Source organism: Carya illinoinensis, chromosome 10, assembly GCF_018687715.1.
Source record: "Carya illinoinensis cultivar Pawnee chromosome 10, C.illinoinensisPawnee_v1, whole genome shotgun sequence".
NCBI lineage: Eukaryota > Viridiplantae > Streptophyta > Magnoliopsida > Fagales > Juglandaceae > Carya > Carya illinoinensis.
Window position 1 is genome coordinate 20,779,753 of NC_056761.1, and position 21,246 is coordinate 20,800,998.

The 21,246-nt window shown below is 38.0% G+C and overlaps 1 protein-coding gene across 1 annotated transcript; it reads left to right on the forward strand.

The window, feature by feature from the left end:
• Positions 1 to 9,044: 9,044 nt before the first annotated feature.
• On the forward strand, positions 9,045 to 11,966 carry LOC122278523. Its single transcript, XM_043088704.1, has 3 exons — positions 9,045 to 9,779; positions 9,978 to 10,622; positions 11,424 to 11,966. The coding sequence occupies exons 1-3, from the start codon at positions 9,045 to 9,047 to the stop codon at positions 11,964 to 11,966; spliced, it is 1,923 nt and encodes a 640-aa protein (XP_042944638.1).
• The last annotated feature ends 9,280 nt before the right edge of the window (positions 11,967 to 21,246 follow it).

Consider the following 21,246-nt stretch of genomic DNA (forward strand, 5'->3'; position numbering starts at 1 on the left):
TGTTGACCAGGTTGGCCACGAAGGAACAGAACCTATCACATTTCATGGCCAAATAATCTTCTTTTCTCCGTCTAATACGACTAGATCATCACCGTCTTCTGATATAAAAAGAAGGAAAATTCTATTTAGCATCCTCACACTTCACACATTATATTTTTTTTTAATTTTTTCTATAATAAATATGTAGTGTATGAATAATAAATAGAACAACTTAATTAGTTTAACAAGAATAAAATAAAATAATAAATAATAAAAATAATAAATAATAAAAAATAATATTAAAATATGTAAAGTGTGTGGTGTAAGATGATGTGTAGAATTCCTCTAAAAAGAATCCCAGAGGAGGTCTTGAGGGGCTCGTTCCTATTAGCAACCCATATGGCACGAGTCGTAGAAACTATAGCATATATCATAATCAACCATAGCGATAAGAAGAATTTGCAGGGCTAAAAAATCTCAATGTGAACTCAGCATCCACAACCTAGGAATCACCAAAAGAGTCTGGCCCACAAGTTGTGTTTGCAAAAAGGGAATTCATTGTGCAAGAAACAAGTCGAAGCAGGCGGGATGCGCCGACTTTGACACTCGCCTGTAATGCCCAACATTAGAAGATATATGCCAGCAAATGAACGGAAGGCATGGGCAACCCTCCATCCTCTAACAATGGGGACAAGAAGTGACTGCTCCAAATGCCAACCGTCAAGACGCCATCCCGAGAGCCACGTCGCATTAATAGCGTCATCTCAAACACCACGCCACATTAAAGGCCATGACCGAGGCAACTGTGGGCGTGACACAAACCGTTGACATAAGGCATGGGAATAACCCCCTGAAACCTCGCATACAAGTCATGCTCTAGGTATGAATGAATCTCGTTGAACTCTAACATTCTCCTACAATTCTCTGAGACGAAGTACTGGCTTTAGTATCGGAGGCACTCTAGATCACCACTGAGCCCACATAAGTCTTTGTGACTAGAGGTAGAAACATCCCGGCCTGAGTTGTAGGAACTTAACACAGGTGTACAAAACACAATCTTAATAGTGGCATTGTCTATAAGATCTTTATAGATGTAACATGTCCTTCGTATGCTAGTTACTACACGTTCACAAGCAACCCACAAACAAGAAGAGACATCGACGAACATGGAAGGATGTTTCATAGAGATGGAAGAAGGTATGAGAAAGATGGCAGAAGAAGTCAAGAACCTTCGATGTGAAAATGAAGCTCTAAGACGAGTCAACACTGAACTGCAAGATGAAGCAGGGCCAAGTAGGAATGAGTAAGAAGAATCCTGGAGTACTGGCGAGGTAAACACCGATGAAGAAGAAAAAAGGAAGATGCACCATGAGTTACAAAGCATCATGGACAAGCATGAGGAGATGGTGAGGAGGATGGGCACCTCCTCATCAATGGATCAACTACTCACCAGCATAAACTTGCCCTATAATGTCGAGGTAATCGCTGCAAGTTCAAGGTCTCTCAAATGGAAATGTACGATGGGTTCAGGGACCCCCTTTAACACTTAAAGACCTTTAAGGCTCATATAACCCTCCATAGTTTCCTCAGGGAGATTGCTTGCGGAACCTTCCCACTAATGTAACGCCCCAATCCCGTAGGGGTCGGAGAGTTACTTCTTATAACCTAAGCTCATATTTCAACAATATAAATACAAACTCTAATTCTCAATATCATATAGAAATTTTGATTCAAACTAATTTCCTCAATATAATTAATTTCCCAAAATGTTAAGTCATCATAACACAATAATATTTCTTAATAAACTTCGCCAATACTCATATAGAAATTCCTTATGCTTAATCCATCATTCATAAGTCATCTCACCCAATGTTTCGTAATCTGACCTTCAGCTAATATATTCAACTATCTGAAAAATATATTCAGCGACGGTGGCTTACATTGGTGCTTGGGCAGTGATTGTTTTCCCGCAATTGTGAGGTTGAGGGGGCGAGCAGTGGCTAGCTGGTTCATCTATGAAAGCCACAAGTTGTCAAGATGGTGGTTGTGTGCGGAGGCTAGCGATGCCGCAACAGTGAGTGATGACTGCATGGAGGTTTGCAGTGAACAAGAAAGACTCTTAAGAGAGAGAACCGAGAGCATGAGAGACATGGATAGAGAGAGTTTGAGAGGATGGAAAAAAATTGAAATGCACTGCAAGTAGAAGACAATAAAAATAGGAGGGAGAGACTCGAGTGATGGACGGAAATGAAATAAAGGAGAGAACTCAAAAACGGAAAGGAAGTTCAAACTGCCTAGACATGGAGATAATAGAGATTGGGTGGAGGAATCTTCAGAAGTGTAGAAACTGAAATTGAAAAACCATCGAGAAGATAAAATGCAAGCAGCAAGATGAAGCTCACAACAAATGAGGTTGTAGGGTAGGGGAGGGAAAAACATGAAAAGAAAAAGAGATCCCTTACCTAAACAGTGTCGTTCACCAAAAGGGCTAAAATTTTCACAACCAGGGCCAAATTATGGACCTAGGTATTATAACTGACCTTGAAGGAGGTAGTAAGAGGGGGGTTAGGGTTGTTGCCACCAATATCAGATGACAGCTTTGGAGAACTTGCTTGCCTATTCCTCATACAATTCATGGCCAGTAGGAGGAGAAAGCATCCAACAATATACCTCCTAACCATCAAATAAAGGGAGAACGAAAGCATGAAGGTATACCTGTCCAAGCTCAACAAGGAGCATACGACGATGGATGACCAGGATGAAACAATCACCATGGCAAAACTCCTTGGAAATGTATGGCCTTGAAACCAGTTCATGGCAGAGTCGGCAAGGAGAACCCCCACCATGCTATGGGAATTCATAGATCAAGCTTATGGCTTTATCAATGCGGAAGACACTTTGAGCCTTGACTAAGCCCAGAAAGAAAGATCTGGAATAGGCAAACAAAAATACCAAGGCCTCAAGCAAAGCCAAAGCCCCCAAGAAGGCCAAGGCAAGCCAGCAAGACAGGAGATGGGATGAGGCAACCCTTTCAAGAGGCCTAGGACCTCAATAAGACAACATTACGTTGTCTATATAGGAGGAAGGAAGACCAAACACTTGGGAAGCTGATAACCAAAATCGAGGCAACCACTACTGCACCTACCATCAGACGACATCTCACAACAACGCAGACTACATCTGTAACGCCCCGATCTCGAATGGGGTCGAAGAGTTACCATTTGTCACCTAAAATCATAGTTCACAGTATAGATAAAATCTCCAATATCTCTATTACACATAGAGTTCACTGTTTTAACTCAACTACTCCAAATAATTACCTTGGAACACCACAAATTCTTAATATAAACATCAACTTCTCAACATACCATGACATTAGAACACAACAAATTTATTTAATAAAATTCTCCACAACTATGGCATCCTTTTGTACTTAATCCACAATGCTCACATAGCCTTACTTGTGTTTTATATTCTTGATCCTTAGCTAAAACATCCAAAATATCTAAAAAATTAGCCTGGCCCACAAAGATACCATCTCTTGAGAAAACGGTGCCGTTCAATAAGTTAAATCCCCCCCCCCTTTGGGTTTTAGTTTCTCTCCTCCCCGTCACTTTCTCTTTCCCTCTTCTCACTATAAGGGTGAAACTCATGATGTGGAGGGGTGGTTGTCGGGGGTGTATGCTTGCTGCTCTATTTTAGGTTGTCTAAAACAAGGGCATTTTCATTCTATTCACAATGGTCATGGCTTGGTTTAGCATGGAGGAGCATGAGGTTGTGTTCTTCCAGTGAGGAGACACTGTGACTAGTGGTTCATGGGGTTGGGTTACATAGTTGGCATGTCAACAATGCTCGGTTGAGCTCTTGGTCTCTCTATCGATATGTACGTCTGTAGCAACTGGCTCATGGTCCACGTGTGGCTTGTTTACTCTATGGTGGTTCTCGGTTTGGTTACTGGACTTGAAGAAGCATGCAACGCTTTGAGCTTCTTATGGGCCAGGGAAGATGCCTTGCAGCTTGGTATAACGGAGACTGAGGGTTGTTGGTGTGACGAGTATGACAGCCAAGAGTGGGCTTTGGTGGGGATGGACGTGTGGCTAGATCATCATGGCATCTTGATGCATTCGGTGGCTGGCAGCGTGCTTGACATGATGCAATGGGGTGCAAGACATCATGAGGTTGATGGTCGCTACAATGGCTTGGGTGGTGTTTCTACAGTGGTTTGCTTGAACATGGAAGGCTTGGTGGTGAAGATCACTATACAACAACTATGCTAGCCTTCAATGCACAAGAGGGAGAGAAATCAAAGAATGAGGAAAAGTAGTTGTTTAGAGAAATATGGATGTGGGTATTGGAAAGGAAAATTGTCCCTAGACCTATGCCACCCGAAACCATAATCAAGACCAACAGCAGGATGGGACTTGATATGTGGCAAGCTATGAAGCAGCTCCTCACAGAGCACCGAGATGTGTTTGCCTAGGGCCACGAGGACATGCCTGAGATTGATCCCAACATAATCCAACACCACCTGCGGGTGGACCTCAAGGTCAAGAAGGTCAGGCAGAAGTGCCAAAGTTTCAAAGCCAAGAAATGCACCGCCATCACTAAGGAGTTCAACTAGCTCTTAGTAGCAAGGTTCATATAGGAGACACACTACCTGAACTAGTTATCCAATGTTGTGCTAGTGAAAAAGACCAACAACAAATGGAGAATGTGTGTTAACTTCACCGATCTGAACAAGGCTTGCCCAAAAGACAACTTCCCACTTCCTCGAATCGAATTGATAGTGGACTCCACAGCAGGTCACCATATGCTGAGCTTAATGGATGCTTATTTAGAATATAACCAAATCTGCATGAACCCCAAAGATAAGGAGAAAACATCATTCATCACATACAGGGGGTTGTACTGCTACACGGCCATGCCTTTCGACCTGAAAAATGGAGGGGCTACTTATCAGCGGCTATTCAACCACATGTTTAACAAATAGGGTGAAACACATAAGTCTATATAGACGACCTGCTCATTAAGAGCAAAACCCCTAAATGACACTTAACCGACCTACGCAAGGCCAACACTCGACCTCTCGCATGGGTGTAGCCATTGGCTACCTGACTACTTACCCTCTCATAAAGAGTCAATAGGTGAGTCTAGCCCTAGACTGCCTATCTACGACTTACCTTCCCGTAAAGAGTCAACAAGCAGGTCAAGCCCCAAACTACCCGACCTCTCTCATGGTGAAGCGTGGGTCCAAACCCCTAGTTTCCCTACTACTTATCTCCTCGTGAGGTTCAAAGAGCCGAGTCCATTCTCCAAGCTACTCGACCTATGTCATGGCAGAGTGCGGGTCAAGCCCTCAGCTTCCCGACTACTTCTCTTCCCGATCACTCTGATTTGATTGTTTCACATTAATCTATCATAGACGTGCTACCGAAACACCCCCAGAAATAAAGAAATTCCGATTGAACACATTTGCTAGGAATCAGCAAGTGATATTCCCCTCCCGGTCCACTAGGCTGGACCTGGGCCAAATACTAAGGCCCCTCTCGAATTAGATCCTACCCTTTCACGGCCTAGGAATCACCAAATGAGCCCAACCCATAAGTTGTTTAGCAGAAAGAGAATGCATTACATGGAAAACAAGTTGAAGGGAAAAGACGGGACACACCAACCTTGACATTCGCCTGTGATGCCTGGCAACCTTGACATTTGCTTGCGATGCCCGGCATTAAAGGATCTACGCTGACAGGTGAACAAAAAATACAGGCAACCCTCCATTCTTTGACGATAGGGACAAGAAGTGACTACACAAATCGCCAACCATAGAGACACCACCTGGGGAGCAACGCCGCATTAATGGTACCACCTCAAATGCTACACTGCATTAACAGCGCTACCTCAAACACCACACCACATTAAAGGCCATGACCAGGGCAACTATAGGCATGACACAGACCCCTAAAAGAAGGTACGGGAATGTCCTCTTAAAGCCTTGTATAAAAGTCACGCCCTAGGTACAAATGAATCTCTTTGAACTCTATTATTATCCTACAATTCTCCCAAATAAAGTATTGACTTTAGTATTGGAGGCTCCCTAGACCACCATCGAGCCCACCTTTGTCTTTGTGATTACACATAGACCATATCCAGTTGGTCAGATCCCGATTCTCCATTGAGTTCTATAACAAGATCTACCATTTGGAAAAATGATAGTTGGGACTACCACAGTAAAATTTGATTATAAATCTCAACAAGTTAACAAAAAGCCTCCACACAGGTTAATGATACATGCATGGTAGTAAGAGCATGAATGCATAATCAAAGTCGTAAGTAATCATAGAACAACTTGATATACAACATAGCATAACTGACATAAGTTAAACCGAAATGTGACTTGAACTTGACTTGCTTAAACCGAACTAGACTTAAACTGAGACGAGACTTGACATAAACTTGATCTGAAACTTGACTTAACATGAACTTGGAATCTTGTTCTTTAACTGATTAAACTTAACTTGACATGAACTTGAATTTGAATTAAGACTTAACTTGATATGAATTTGAACTTGAACTGAAACTTAACTTTACATGAACTTGAACTAACTTCTTTACTTAACATGAACTTCGACTTGAATTTTGAGAATCAAAATTATTCAGCCAGTCATTTTGTCGGAAATAGTGAACAATCAGAATGATTCCGCCCAACATATTCTGTCATAGATACTCAGACAATCAAAATGATTTCATTATGAGTATTTTAAATTACTTACCCTAACAATCAAAATGATTACACTAGGAGTAACTAATAATACTTTGACAATCAGAATAATTACATCACGAGTATTTTAAATGAGATACCCTAACAATTAGAATGATTATGCCAGGAGTATCTGCATAACTAAACTAGAACTGAATTTTGACAATCAAATGGATTTCACCAGAAGTACCTCACGTGAATTACAAATGGAGATACTTGGACAATTATAGTGATTACATTACAAGTATTATAAACATAATAAACTTGAATGTAACTTGAAATTCATGACTTACTTGAGATATAAACATTTCATAACATGGCATACTTACAACAATGAGTATTACATGACATGATATACATGTAACAGATGACATACTTCACATAACATACTTGCAACAGTAAATATTACATGCCATGACATACATATAACAAATAGCATACTTAACTGAGACCTTAAGCTGATCAACCAGCTCAATATGGTCCTTGGTTACGTGCCACCCCAAACGGGATTCCATTTATAGCAACTAAGTCTTATGGAAGTATCTCAGTTCCAAACAAACCAGAACCGAATAGTCCACACTCTAGCATGGCAGGGAGGGGACAGATCTTCAGGAATTGCAAAGAAGGACATGAGGAACAAGCTAAGCAGAAAAACCAGGAGTCTACAGTGGAAATAAGTACAGTGTTGCAAGGCTCTAAGGAAGGTCTATCTACAAAGTCACTATCCCACGACAGATCTCTGCAAGAAGTACAGTCAGGTGAACTCCCATACTTTTCCACAGTGGTCAATTGCCAGCTTTTATCCATCGATAAAAATTTTAAACCATCCCTCTCTGCACTACCCAAACCAACCCCCCCTACTCTAGGAAAAAACCTTGTAGTCGACCTGGAACAAGACCCCACTTCCATATTCCTTGAAACAACCAATACCAATCCCAAGTCACTCCTCAGGAGCTCAAAAAGGCTGTTAAAACCTTCCCAAGAGAACCTCTCCCCTGCCGAGTATCCTATAAAGACCAGAAAAGCCAACTGGAAGAGAAACCCCTCCCAAGCTAGACCTGAAATCTCAATCACCCCAGTTGAACTTATCAAGAAAAGAATTAGTGATAGAACCCTAGGAGACATTTCAAACCTCAATGGTAAGAAAACTAAACTGGACCATATGTGTATTGAGATCAAACATGAACATAAGAATGATCCCCAAAAACAACAGGCAGAGGCTGCAAGGCAACCCTGCCAAGAATCATGAACTTAATAAGTTGGAACTGTCGTGGGCTTGGGAACCCACGGACAGTTCAATTCCTTAACCTTCTAGTAAAGAACAAGTCCCCCTCCATGATTTTTCTCATGGAAACTAAATGCTCAAAATCAAGAATGGAAGAAATTAGGAAAATTCTAAATTTTGATGCCTGCATCACTGTTGAAAGTAGAGGAATTAGTGGAGGCCTTGCTTTAATGTGGAAAAACAACATAGATGTGGCCATATACAACTACTCAAGGTGGCACATCAGTGCTCATGTCTCAAGGAACCCAGGTTCACCTCCATGGTTCTTCACAGGATTCTATGGACATCCTGAGACCTCTAAAAGGAGCAACAGTTGGGAGTTTTTAAAAGCCCTCAAACCTTTGGCCTTCACCCCATGGTTGTGTTGTGGTGATTTCAATGAAATCACCTGCCAAGATGAAAAAATGGGAGGCCCTCACAGGCCATACAAACAGATGGAGAATTTCAGAGAAGCTCTTGAATGGTGTTCATTGGATTTGATTCTGACTTTAGGTCCTAAATGCACTGGGCCAATAACAGAAGAGGTCCAAACTTCACTAAAGAACAGCTAGACCGAGCATTAGCCAACCCAGCTTGGATTCAGAGGTACAAAGATGCATGTTGTAATGTGTCTCTCGCTATCAAGTCAGATCATTCACCATTACATATTGCCTTATCTAACAAGAGGCACTAGGATAGGTCCCTCCCAAAAGTGTTCAGATTTGAAGCATCCTGGACCCTAAAGGAGGGGTGTGCATCAACCATTAAAGAGGCATGGGGGAATCTAGGATGGGGAGAGGATCAGGTCCCAACCATGGTAAAGAGATTGAGAAACTGTAGTTCAGCTTTAAGAAATGGAATGCTACTGAAAATAGGTCTGCACCTGCTGAGATCAAACAGAAAATGACAAGACTAAGTAAACTACAAGAGACAGGCAATGGGGAACATATGAACTTAATGTTCAGGCTGCAAACTGAGATTGTACAATCCCTTGCAGAGGAAGATCTAAAGTGGAAACAAAGCGCAAAGTAGCATTGGCTCAAAATGGGTGACCAGAATACTAAATTTTATCACCAACATGCCACCCAAAGAAGGAAAACAAACAGAATTAACCAAGTAGTGGATGGACAGGGCTCACTGGTGTCTGATAAACTACAGATTGGTTCCATCTTCTCGGAATTCTTCTATGATCTCTTCTCCACATCTAATCCATCAGGCATTGCTGACTGCATCAAGGATGTGCCCCACAGAATTACCCTTGAGATGAATGAACACCTGTTGAAGGAATTCAAAGCAGAAGAAGTCAAGGTGGCTGTGTTCCAAATGAATGGTCTTGGCTCCCCACGTCCAAACGGCTTCCCAGCTTTATTCTATCAAACAAACTGGAACCTAGTGGGAGAAGAAGTAACTAAGTTTGCCCTCAACATCCTGAACAAAGAGGGCTCATTGAAGGGGATCAACGACACTTTCATCACCCTCATCCCAAAGACCAAAGAGGCCAAGAGAGTTACAGATTTCAGACCAATTAGTTTATGTAATATGATATACAAAATAGTAGCAAAAGTAATTTCAAATAGACTTAAAGTTGTTTTGCCTAACATTATCTCCCCAAATCAAAGTGCTTTTGTGCCAGGTAGAGCCATCACATATAACATTCTGGTGGCATATGAAACTCTACACTCAATGACAACCAGGATGCAAGGGAAAACAGGCTACATGGCTTTCAAACTGGACATGAGCAAGGCATATGACCGTGTGGAATGGAGCTTTTTGGCAGCGGTAATGAGCAAATTGGGCTTTAATAACAAATGGGTCTCTTTGGTCCTAAAATAAATCTCCTTAGTCTCCTACTATATCCTTCTAAATGGTGAACCTCAAGCTTTCTTCATGCCCACTTGAGGTCTAAGGCAAGGGGACCCCCTCTCCCCTTACCTATTTATCCTTTGTGCAGAAGCTTTATCATGCCTCCTCCTCAAGGCTGAGAATGAAGGAAGTATCTCAAGTGTCCCAATGGGCAAAGGCCCTATCAAAGTAAACCATCTCTTCTTTGCTTATGACAGTTTGATATTCTGCAAAGCCAACTCCCTTGAATGGAGTAGATTGATGAGGATCCTGGACCAATATGAACTAGCCTCTGGTCAGAAGCTCAACAAAGAGAAATCCTCCATCAATTTCAGCAAGAACACCCCATCTGAAAACAAGAGTACAATTCTGCAGATAGCTGGAGTCAATGCAACAGGATCCTTTGAAAAATACCTTAGTCTTCCTACCATGGTGGGGAAAGCCAAGACAACATCTTTCCATAACTTAATTGACAGGATTTGGTCTCAAGTGACAAACTGGAAGACTAACTCCTTATCAATAGCTGGAAAAGAGGTCCTAGTGAAATCAGTCCTACAAGCTATCCCCACTTACACCATGGGGATTTTCCTCCTCCCTCAGTCTATCACTAATAGATTATATCAGCTTCTAAGGAAATTTTGGTGGGGGTTTAATGAAGGTAAAGCCAAAATTCAGTGGGTCAAATGGGATAAACTCAGCAAGCCAAAGAATCAAGGAGGACTGGGGTTCAGGAATTTCAAAAGTTTCAACTTGGCCCTATTAGCAAAACAAGGATGGCAAGTTCTCACAAAACCTGACTCATTCCCAACTCAAATTCTCAAACAAAAGTACTTTGCAAAAGGGAACCTACTGAAAGCTAAACTAGGATTCAGACCCTCTCTTGCTTGGAGGAGTTTAAAAGTTGGCCTAAATCTACTTAAAGAAGGACTAACATAGAGGATTGGCAATGGGGCACAAGTTAACATATGGGAGGATAGATGGTTGCCAAGACCTCATGTTCTGACCCCTAACAACGCCAGGAATCCAATAGAAGTAGCCTCTCAAGTGGAAGATTTAATTGATCCTGTTTTAAGGAGATGGGATGTCAACTTGCTAGCCAGCCTTTTCTCAAAAGGAAGTGTGGAGACTATAAAAACAATTCCCATCAGTCTAGGCTATAGAAAGAATCGATTGAGTTGGGAATGTACCTCAAATGGTATGTTCACTATCTGAAGTGCATACCACCTCCACTGTGACTTGCAACCTAGCCAAGAGAGTGGCCCATCAACTAACACAACCAAGGATGGATTTTGGAAATCTCTATGGAAGCTGCAGGTGCCAAATGGGATAAGAATGTTTCTATGGAGAGCATGCACTGAGGCACTGCCCACTTTCAGTAACTTACATAAGAGGAAAATAAGAGAAGACTCTTCATGCCCAATATGCCATCTCGAGGAGGAAACATCATGTCATGTATTGTGGAGTTGTGGTGCTGCCCAAGATGTATGGGGGCAGGCCAACAGGATACTACAAAAGCTATCCTTGAATTCCACCTGTTTTAAGTCTATTTGGGAGCAAATGATAGAGAAACTACCTCAGTAGGATTTGGAAGAAGCAGGCTCGATTGCTAGACTAATTTGGGCTAGGAGGAATGAATTCGTGTATGGGAAGGAACTTAAACACCCAAGCTCCATTATCCAAAGGTCTCAAAATGACTTAAGATGCTTCAGAACCATAAAAGCTAAGGGTCCCCCAACTTTGGCCAGATCTGCCTCTTTACCTCAGACTTGGAAAAAAACCCCAGAGGGGAACTACAAATTGAACTGGGATGCATCTCTCAACACCACAAAAGGCCTAGTTGGAATTGGAGCCATCATTAGAGATAGCTGTGGAAGAGTCCTGGGTACACTTAGAGCTCGAAGGGAAATCATACTATCTCCTTATGCTGCAGAGGCGTATGCATTGATGGCTATTCTGTTTTGCAAAGAATCTGGCATCAATGAAATTCTCCTAGAAGGTGACTCTCTTCAGGTAGTCAAAAAGCTCAAGGACCTAGGGGAAGATTGGAGTACAGGAGGACTTATAGTTGAAGACACAAAACTTGTTTTAAGATCCTTTTGCTTCTTGGAATGTTTGTCATACTAAAAGGGATGCTAATGTGGCAACATACTTGCTAGCCAAGAATGCCCTTTTAAGTGAGTTTGATCTATATGATCTAGAGGAAATTCCTAATTGTATTAAGCAAGTTGTTGTTAGTGATGCACTGTAACCTATGACTTAATTCAATGCAAATGTTCTTCTCAAAAAAAAAAAAAAGGCATACTTAACATGACATACTTGTAATAAATAAAAAATTCATTACAGAATAAATTATGTGTAACAGATGAATAAGTAATGACTTGGCATAGCATAGCATATACGATAACATACATACATACATTGTAGTTCCTTTACTCATCACCCATACACAGCAAAATATTAGTAAGTTAAAAGCTAACTAACCTTGGTCTTCACATTCTTTAAGCAAATTCAAGCACGATCACGAGAAACTGAAAATATTGATTTCTAAAAGTTACAAATTAATCACTAACAATTAGAAATATGGAAAAACTTAGAGCAAAATTACCGTTTAACCCTCTACAAGTGGAAAAATGGTCATTTTACCCCATAATTTAATGATTTTGCATCCAAACTCTAAAAATTACCAACCTTATGTAAATTTTGTCCTAAACTCAAATATTAAATTAAAAAGATTTAATTTTGTCCGAAACATGCATAGGCTTTTTCCCTTGATTTTTGTTGCAATTTTTATAATTTAAAAACTCATGCTCGAACCAAATTTTTGCAACAAAGATCTTTTATCCTAAGTTTAAAATATTCTTAAAACATCCACTAAAATATGCTAGTCATCAACACACAACTTTTTAGAAAAAGGGTCCAAACTTTTTAACTAAAAAGGCAAACCCTTGAATCATATGATTTGATCTATTTCAAAGCATCTCCAAGAACTTCAAAAATACAAATCTTTCTTCTAACATATACATAACATATTCCTAAAATTAGTCATGTTTTGAATCATCAACAAAAGTCATTAAAATCACTAAAACAATACTTGGAATTTTCATATTCATCCTAAGTTCAAAAACATATTTTCGTTTTTAACTTGTTTTGATTAACCTTTTGATCCATGACCTATAAACATGTGATCTTCAAACCAAAATATCACATGATTTACAAAGGTTTAGACCATAAAAGATAAACTTTCTCAAAACAAAAAACTATTTTTCTTCTTCCAGTTTCTAGGTTTCTAAATCTAAGAAAATATTTCATCAAAAACTTTAGTCATGCAATAAATCCTAAACCAATAATCATAGACACATGTTAACAATACTCTATAAAACTTTTGGACCAAAATCTATCTATTAGCTTGGTCAAAAACTCCAAACTTTGACCTTTCTGGAGTTTAAACAACATTTTACTAATCAAATGATCTTCAAATGGAATGGATAAGTTATTCACGTAAACTAGACTCAAAAATAAACAATTTTTATGAAGGAAACTTTGTGAACAAAACACTTACACAAGCTTTGAAACGGGTGTGCAAAAGAACTTTGAAAAGCTATCGAAGAGAGTCTTTTGTTTTCTTTCTAAAGACTGTGGGAAAAAGAGGTGGGATAAGTTTGAAATGGGCTGAAAGACTTCTTGGACAAGTGAGGGATGAAAATATGGCTGAGAGTGACCTTGAGTGTTGCACTTGACAACCCAAAAAAAGTGTACAAAACTATCCCATGATATTTCCTCATGGTGGAGTGTTGCGTTGAAAGAGTGAGGTGGCCCCTTTAGCTTCTCCCTTCTAAAACTTGCCCCTTTTTGAAAGATCTGGTCAGTCAAGTAGGGGTGCAAAACTTAGCCAAGAAGCAATGCTAATGTGGCCAAATTCGTTGACTTTAATGGGCCTTAATTTAAAGAGGATTTGGGTTGCTATCAAGCCCAAATCTAATTTCTCTTGGCCCAATCAAATATCCAAAGTTAAAAAGGTTAGATAATAATATTCTAACATAAATTTAAAGGATTAATAGCCTATGAATGAAATTTAATCAAGAAATTAAATACAATACTAGAAATGTATTCAATTAGGATTTTGAAGTCAACTTTAAGATTTAGATAAAACCGTTTAGGATTTCGTTTCTAACCATGATTTTGGGTTCTCAATTGGATTTCCACCATATAGGGTTCTACTATGGTATAAATCCTCTTTGGTTTAGCACAATTTGATTAGTCGGATGGAATAGGGTTTTGCTTAGGTGGCATGATCTCACACATTGATTCTTTCAAATCCATCAATTGCTCATCATGGTGCCAAGTGTCTAATACTATTCATCATGTGTGGTTAAGATATTGTCAAGTATCCAAATAAAACTTCTCTAACCTAATTTGGACATTCCACACTGTGATTTTAAAAACACTGCACTTGTTGCGCTTATCAAGATTACTATTCACTCAAAAAAAGTGTATGATAAATGAATTAGCAATGAAAAATCGTAAACATTCATATGAACCTACAGTGAAAATTTTTTATTAGAATTCGATCCCCAAGTGCTCTTAAAAATAAATTCACAGTTTCAAACAAGCATTTCATCCAAAAATATGAAAAATGGTTTATTGTGCCATAAAATCATAAATAATTTACCGAGTCTAATGATGCAGACCATAATGCATTCTGACTCCTCTGACTATCTCAAATAATTAAAATTGCACTTCTAACACCATAGTGAGTGATAATACTAATTATATAAACAAACTAAAACATATGCAATTAATTGATTCATGAAAACTATAGAGTTTTCATGAGGTTCCTAAAACCAATAGAAATTCTACCATTGAATTTCAAGCTGGTTGTTACATCGAATATTTGTTAAATGTTATTTGGTGGTTGTTATATTATATTAGTACATATTTGTAGTACCTAGGCCTAAGCCCTGGCCCAAGCCTGGGCTCGGAGAAGAGCCCAACCCTTTTGGAGGAATAAGGTTGATTTGGTAAGTAGGTTTCTTCTCCTCCTCCCTCTTTTTCTCCCCTTCCCCTATCAATTTCTTTTTTTTTTTCCATCAATTTTTCTCCTCCCCATGAACCCCCCATTCTTCCACTTTCCACAACTATTCTCATTCTTAGATTCTCTCACTTGTAGATTGCTCTCCTCCCTTCTCCCCGTGTGTCGTAGTTGTTGTCATTGTCGTTGTCAAGGCATCGTCGGTTGCTCCTCATCACGCAAGTAAATTTATGTTCATCACTCCATCTCTGTGTCTCTCTGTGCCTCTCAAAATAGGGAGCACCGACTTAGTTAGAGTCAGATTCTCCAAAACTCGACTCTAACTCCGACTTTGTCGTAGTTCAAATCCGAACACTGACTTTGACTTCAACTTGTGTAGGCTCCGATCCGACTTCGACTCTAACTTTTTAAGTCAAAGTCAAAGTGGAGTCAGATTGGGGATTTCAGTTTTAGACTTTTTGTAGCTTCATATTTAGCCCATTTTAAAAAATAATTTTTGTAGCCTTTCAAATTTCAATTTTTCCAAAAAATTTAAAATTAAAACTAAATCATTCACTGCTAATTTACTACTATACTAATATCTAACTTATTTTTATACTAGAGTTATACTATGTTATAAAACATTAGTATTACATATTATTATACTAATATCTAACTTATTTCTAGCTTAATTATATACTAGACTTTCTAGTATCTAATTATGTGTTATTATACTTTAGTTAATTAATATACGTGTTATTAATTAATTATAATAGACTTATTTATACTTGTGCCTAATTTATTTCTATACTTGATTATGCTTGTTAATAATACTATAATATTTACATATATTGAACTATCATTAGTCTATTTATATTATAGTATAAATATATTGTTTTAGAATAATTAGCTCATACTAGTATATTATTGAATTTAACTATATAACTATACTAGTATATATGATAAATATATAGATTAATACATATTTTTATAACATATGTACAATATCGGAGTTGGATTCAGAGACAGAGTCAAATCGGATCGGATTTGGAGTCGAAGTCGGAGTCGGAGTTGGTCCAGTGACACCTCCAACTCCAACTCTGCCTTTGATTGACAAAAAAAAAAAAATCTGACCCCATTTTGTCGAAGTCAGAGTGGAGTCGTAGTGGAGCCAAATTTTTACTCCATCCTATCTCACACATTCTCACTTTCTCTCTCTCATTCTCTATTCAGTTAGTGTTCAATGTCGTAGCACGTCCCTCTTTCATGCCATTTTTGGTAATTTTTGACACAGTTAAGCATCTCTCTCTCTCTTGTTTTCTTTCTCTCTCTTTTCTTTGTTTTCAGTGGGTTTTTAATCCCCTTTGGTTGTGCCATAGCAGGCCCTCGAGTTCACTTCCTCAGCTCTATCCAATTCCAGCTGCCATACACCACCACACATTACCACACCGATAAGCCATGTTGTCTCAGTTCGTATCTCTCTCTATCACATGTTAGTCTCCAACCTCTTGGGTTCTGTCACAACCCCACCCTATCAAGAGCGAGACCGTGATCCCGTACATGTTCTTTTTCCTATTATAACAGTAAATTTATTTATAAATGAATGCCCATAGTGTTATTATTATTATTTTATTAAATTTTTTTTATTTTATTTTTTTTAAAAGATAATGCGTGACGGTTAGAACGCATCACGCATAAATTCTAATTTCTAACTGAAAGAAACATCTAATAGACATACCTTTACATTCCTTTACAAAGGACTCTCAGAGTCCGTCATCCATTTATTTAACATAACTACTTTAAACAAAAAGAGACTCAGTCCCTTCAGTCTTTATAAAAGAAAACTAACTTAAAGCAGGAGGGTTTCCATTACCCCACTATATACCTTATACCTGAAGGTATCTTGTCTAGAAGTTAACTCAATAAAACATCCCCGTGTGGGGTCCAGTATTAAAACATAAGAAACATATATCGTCATAAAAAGAAACCAAACTACCCAGGGACTACTAAACGTCGGCCCCTCCCTCCTCAGCAATACTCAGCTCCTCAGTAGATTCGTCTGTACCTGGACGTTTAAAACATAAACACAAAGTGAGTCTAATACTCAGTAAGCAGTACACCATGCTGTTAACTTAATAAGCATATAGTATTTTCTTTTGAAAACATGCATTCCTAAACAAATACTAATTCTGACAATACTTTCATACATATGCTTTCTTTATAACTTCATGCATACACTTACTTCTTACTATCATGCATATACTCACTTCATACTTTCATGCAAAATCTTTATTTCTTATTTTCATACATACTTATATATCATATCTTCATGCATACACTTAATTTAATCTTTCACTTTCTTTTGGCCGACACACTATTACGCCTCGTGTGTTGGGGTTAGCGGTCCTATTGGACCTGGATTCCACCCGTGGCCACAGGTTAGGAACCCCTTTCTGTCAGAGAGCAGCACTGGGTGCACTACCAGTACTACTTACCTAGCATTGCAATCTGCCCATTTCTTTGATATCATTTCCTTTCATGTGGCCATTACATATTTTCATACATTAATTCATTCCTTTTCTTTCTTTGAAATCAACATTTTCAGTATCTTCCTTAGTCCGATGAATATGCATTTATTTTAGAAAATAACATTTTATGTCATGCTTACATATAAATAAAATCTTAGTTATTTCAAGAAGCATGTATGAAAATTTCATGACTTAGAATCTACATGCATGCATTACCATATACACATACAATCAATTATAATCGATAGGATACTTAACAGGGGCTACCAAGAAAGGCTTGTACATAATATAAATTCATTTATTCTTTAATTAGAGGAACGTTTGGAAAGAGATAGAGATATATTCTTCCACAAGAGAACTTGGCGTGGGTGCATGGTTATAGCTACTTACCTCGATCCGCTGCAATCCCTTTAACTTCAGAAAATCCTAATCCAATAAATAACAAGTGTGTTAAAACTCATCCAACATCCTTTAGACCTCCTTTTGATGATAGCTAAAATATTATAAATCTAACATCATTTTCTACCCTTAATGTTACTTCAAATAACTACCCTCTCGACAAATCTTTACAAGAGTAACATAAGAAGATAATTAACTTAGTTAACATAACATCAAAATAGCTCCATATATGCATTTAATCACTTAAAACAGAACATAATTATATATATATACACAAAACAGAACATTAAAACAGCCTCTCATATATATTTATACTTAAAACAGAACATTAAAACAGCCTTTCAAATCTATTTACATGGAAAGCAACCTCTCAAACAACCTTATATATTTATATATCTGAAATACCACCTCAAAACAGCTTTGTATACACTTGGTTAGCAAAACAAAACACATGCACATATATACATACCAAACCACAACATAAAGAGATGAAAATAAAATAAAAATTGACACAATACAACACATCGTTCGGTTGATCCTAACAACACCTCAAAACCATGTACATATATATATTTATAAGATGGTTGATGTATAAAAAAAAATCCATATATCACTTACACTAAGAAATGAGTTAGGAACCCTTACCCCAAATTTTTTCACTTCTTGAAAGATGAAAATACTTGGAAATTCCAACTATAAGAAACCTCAAAGTGGTAAAGAAATAGATAAATTGCACGGTTTGGAAAGATTTAACTTTCTTTATTTCTTTTGGGAGCTCACATGGTTTAGGTGATAGAAAGAATGATTGGTTCTTCTCTTGAACTAGAAGAAGGTGAAGGAAGAAGGAGATGTACGATGGCTTGAAAAAGTGAAAACTCCTTAGGAAATGAAAAGGGGTCAAAGCTTATCTCTTGAGGTGCATATTGGACGTCCTAGATTAAGCCTAAGAAGATAAAGCTTATACCTAATTCAATCCAAGGTTGTAAGTTCAAAGGGGTTAATTCATAATTAATTCAAAGTGAAGGACTTAAAAGAAAGTATATTAAGGATATAAAAATATACTCATCTCATTTTAATAATTCACATAAAATAAAAACACATACATCTTAAAATAAAATAAATTGAATTAATAAACTAATAAAATCTTTACATGAAAATATTTAACTTAAAGATTAAAATAAAATGACGTAAAGACTAACGTAGTAAGACTAAGGTATTACAGGTTCTCCCTCTAAAACTAGCACTACCCCTCTAGATTTAGTCCATGATAGATTTAGGCCACCGAAGTTCACGTATGCCTCTAGCTGCCAAGGTAATTCCTCTCTATTGTTGAACAATTTTAGCCCCACTACAATGTGTTAGCCATTGTATGAATTCAATTTCTAATGTTATTGCTGGGTAACACAATACATCTCCAATGCTCTAAACAACATCACATCACTTTCTAATTCAACCGCATGAAATCTGGGTAAGGCAATCCGAGCATTAGTATCGTATTTGTACTACTATTTACGTGACTTATACATTGTGCTTGTTGGATGGTTGTATTGTCTTTGTTTGGGTTAAAAATTGTAGAGTTGTGGCTTGGTTAGGTTGAAGATGTGGACAATCTCTTGGATGTACTTTTGTGGACTTGATGTAGTGTCTGTTTGATGTCGAATCGTGGGTTGTTTGATTTTTTGATATGTTGGTTTATGGGCAATGTGATTGCTTGATATATTAGTTTGTGGGAAGTTTGATTCTTTGACATGTAAAGAGTCCCGGGTTTGTAGTGTTGCGGGCAGAGAAGACTTAATAGTGGTTGTTTGGTCGTTGGGCATATTCATTTGACATTGTCAGGGGTAAATGTGGTTGTTTGTTTGTTTGATGAGTCGAGTGTAAGTTGTTTTTCAATATGTGGATTATTTGTATAACATGTTGGGAATGAGTTTGTGAACAATAGTGGGCTTGTGGTAAATGGTTAAGCAAGTCCGAGGAGGATGGGCTAATTTTGGGAAGAAGTGAATTTTTGGATATTGCGATGTATTTATAAATGCTGAATCTATAGTTCAGATTATGGATTTTCGTTATTAAAATTAGTTTTGTGCTTGTTCGGAGTTTTTTAGTAAAGTTAGTTTTGTGCTTGTTTAGGTTATTAACATTTTAGTGAATGATTTTTGGTTTAGGTTGTAATATTACTAAAGGTCGAATCCAAGACTTAGATAATATACTGCAGGAGTCAAGTAAACAGTGCTCCTGTGCTAAACTTTGCCTAATCGGACAAAGGTTGATTTTATGAAAAAGTTTCATATTTTGTTATGAAACATGAGAAACAACCTCGATCATTTTTCTGCATACCTCACCGTATCTGAATAAGAAACAAAAAGTATTTTCTATATAACTAGTGTAGACATGAGCTCTTTTGGCATTCTATCAAGAACTATATAAAAGTGAGCAATTATAAAATATGGAAATTTACATAGATTATATGCAATGTATCTGCTCAACACTCTATTTCTGATATGAAATGTTGCATCTGAAAACCTTTGGCATGACATTTTGTTTCTACTTTCTTCCCAACCTTACCCTGGGTGTAAAACCGTGCCTCTATTATTGTGTTAGTACCAACATTTCTGTTTCTGAGTACACCCACTTTGGAAACAAAGTGGTTTTCTGCTTGGTCTTTCATGTTCACTTAGGGTTCCGAGAATGATAAGAGGAAGATTTCACTTTTATTTCTTTCTAGTTTGGCCACCGGGGATAGCACAATCCTACCATGGGGTTAAATATAGAATATGTTATATTATGATGATTTTCGATTATGCTTATGCCAAAGGACTTTTGTATACTTTATTGCTGAAAATAGATGTTTTGGAAGTTCGCTCTGATATTTTGATAATCTATTTTGTTCTTTTTTTTTTTTTATAAAGAGCTGGTAACCACCCACATAGCAGCCCAGTCTCAAGTTTATTCAAAAGCCCTCACTTTTGGCAGAGGAAAACCGTTGAAACATCTTTACACTTGGGGGATTACAAGAAATCCCAAAAACCAAGTGTCAAAAGAAACCAAACCAAAAACACACAACGTCTAACAAGCCTTAAAACAAACCCCAATAATATTCAAACTCTAATATAAGGAAGGCCCAGCTTATCAGTTCTAATCAGACCCCTTAATAAAGGAGGGATCATATTCAAAGAATCCCAAGTAGCATCACAATCCTCAAACGCCATTTTTGCCAAGAAGTCTGCAAGGCTATTTCCTTGCCTATAAGCATGTCGAATGTTGAAGTTGATATTGCAAAGAAGTTCCATGAGCTCAATCCAATAATCTTCCAAATACCAAATAGGACAATTTAATCCTAATACCCAGTTTACGACAGCTATAGAATCCATCTCTATTTCCACATTTCTAAACTCCAATCTATTCAAATGTCTCACTCCATGTAACAGCGACATGAATTCAGCATAGTTATTAGTGCCAAAGTCAAGAG

Excerpts from the sequence above, each read along its gene's own strand:
- LOC122278523 (XM_043088704.1), top strand. The coding sequence starts at position 9,045 with ATGGGTGACCAGAATACTAAATTTTATCACCAACATGCCACCCAAAGA. Across the intron at positions 9,780-9,977 it reads AATGGAGCTTTTTGGCAGCG|GCTGAGAATGAAGGAAGTAT; the intron begins GTAATGAGCAAA and ends CTCCTCCTCAAG. Across the intron at positions 10,623-11,423 it reads TAGCAAAACAAGGATGGCAA|GATTTGGAAGAAGCAGGCTC; the intron begins GTTCTCACAAAA and ends CTACCTCAGTAG.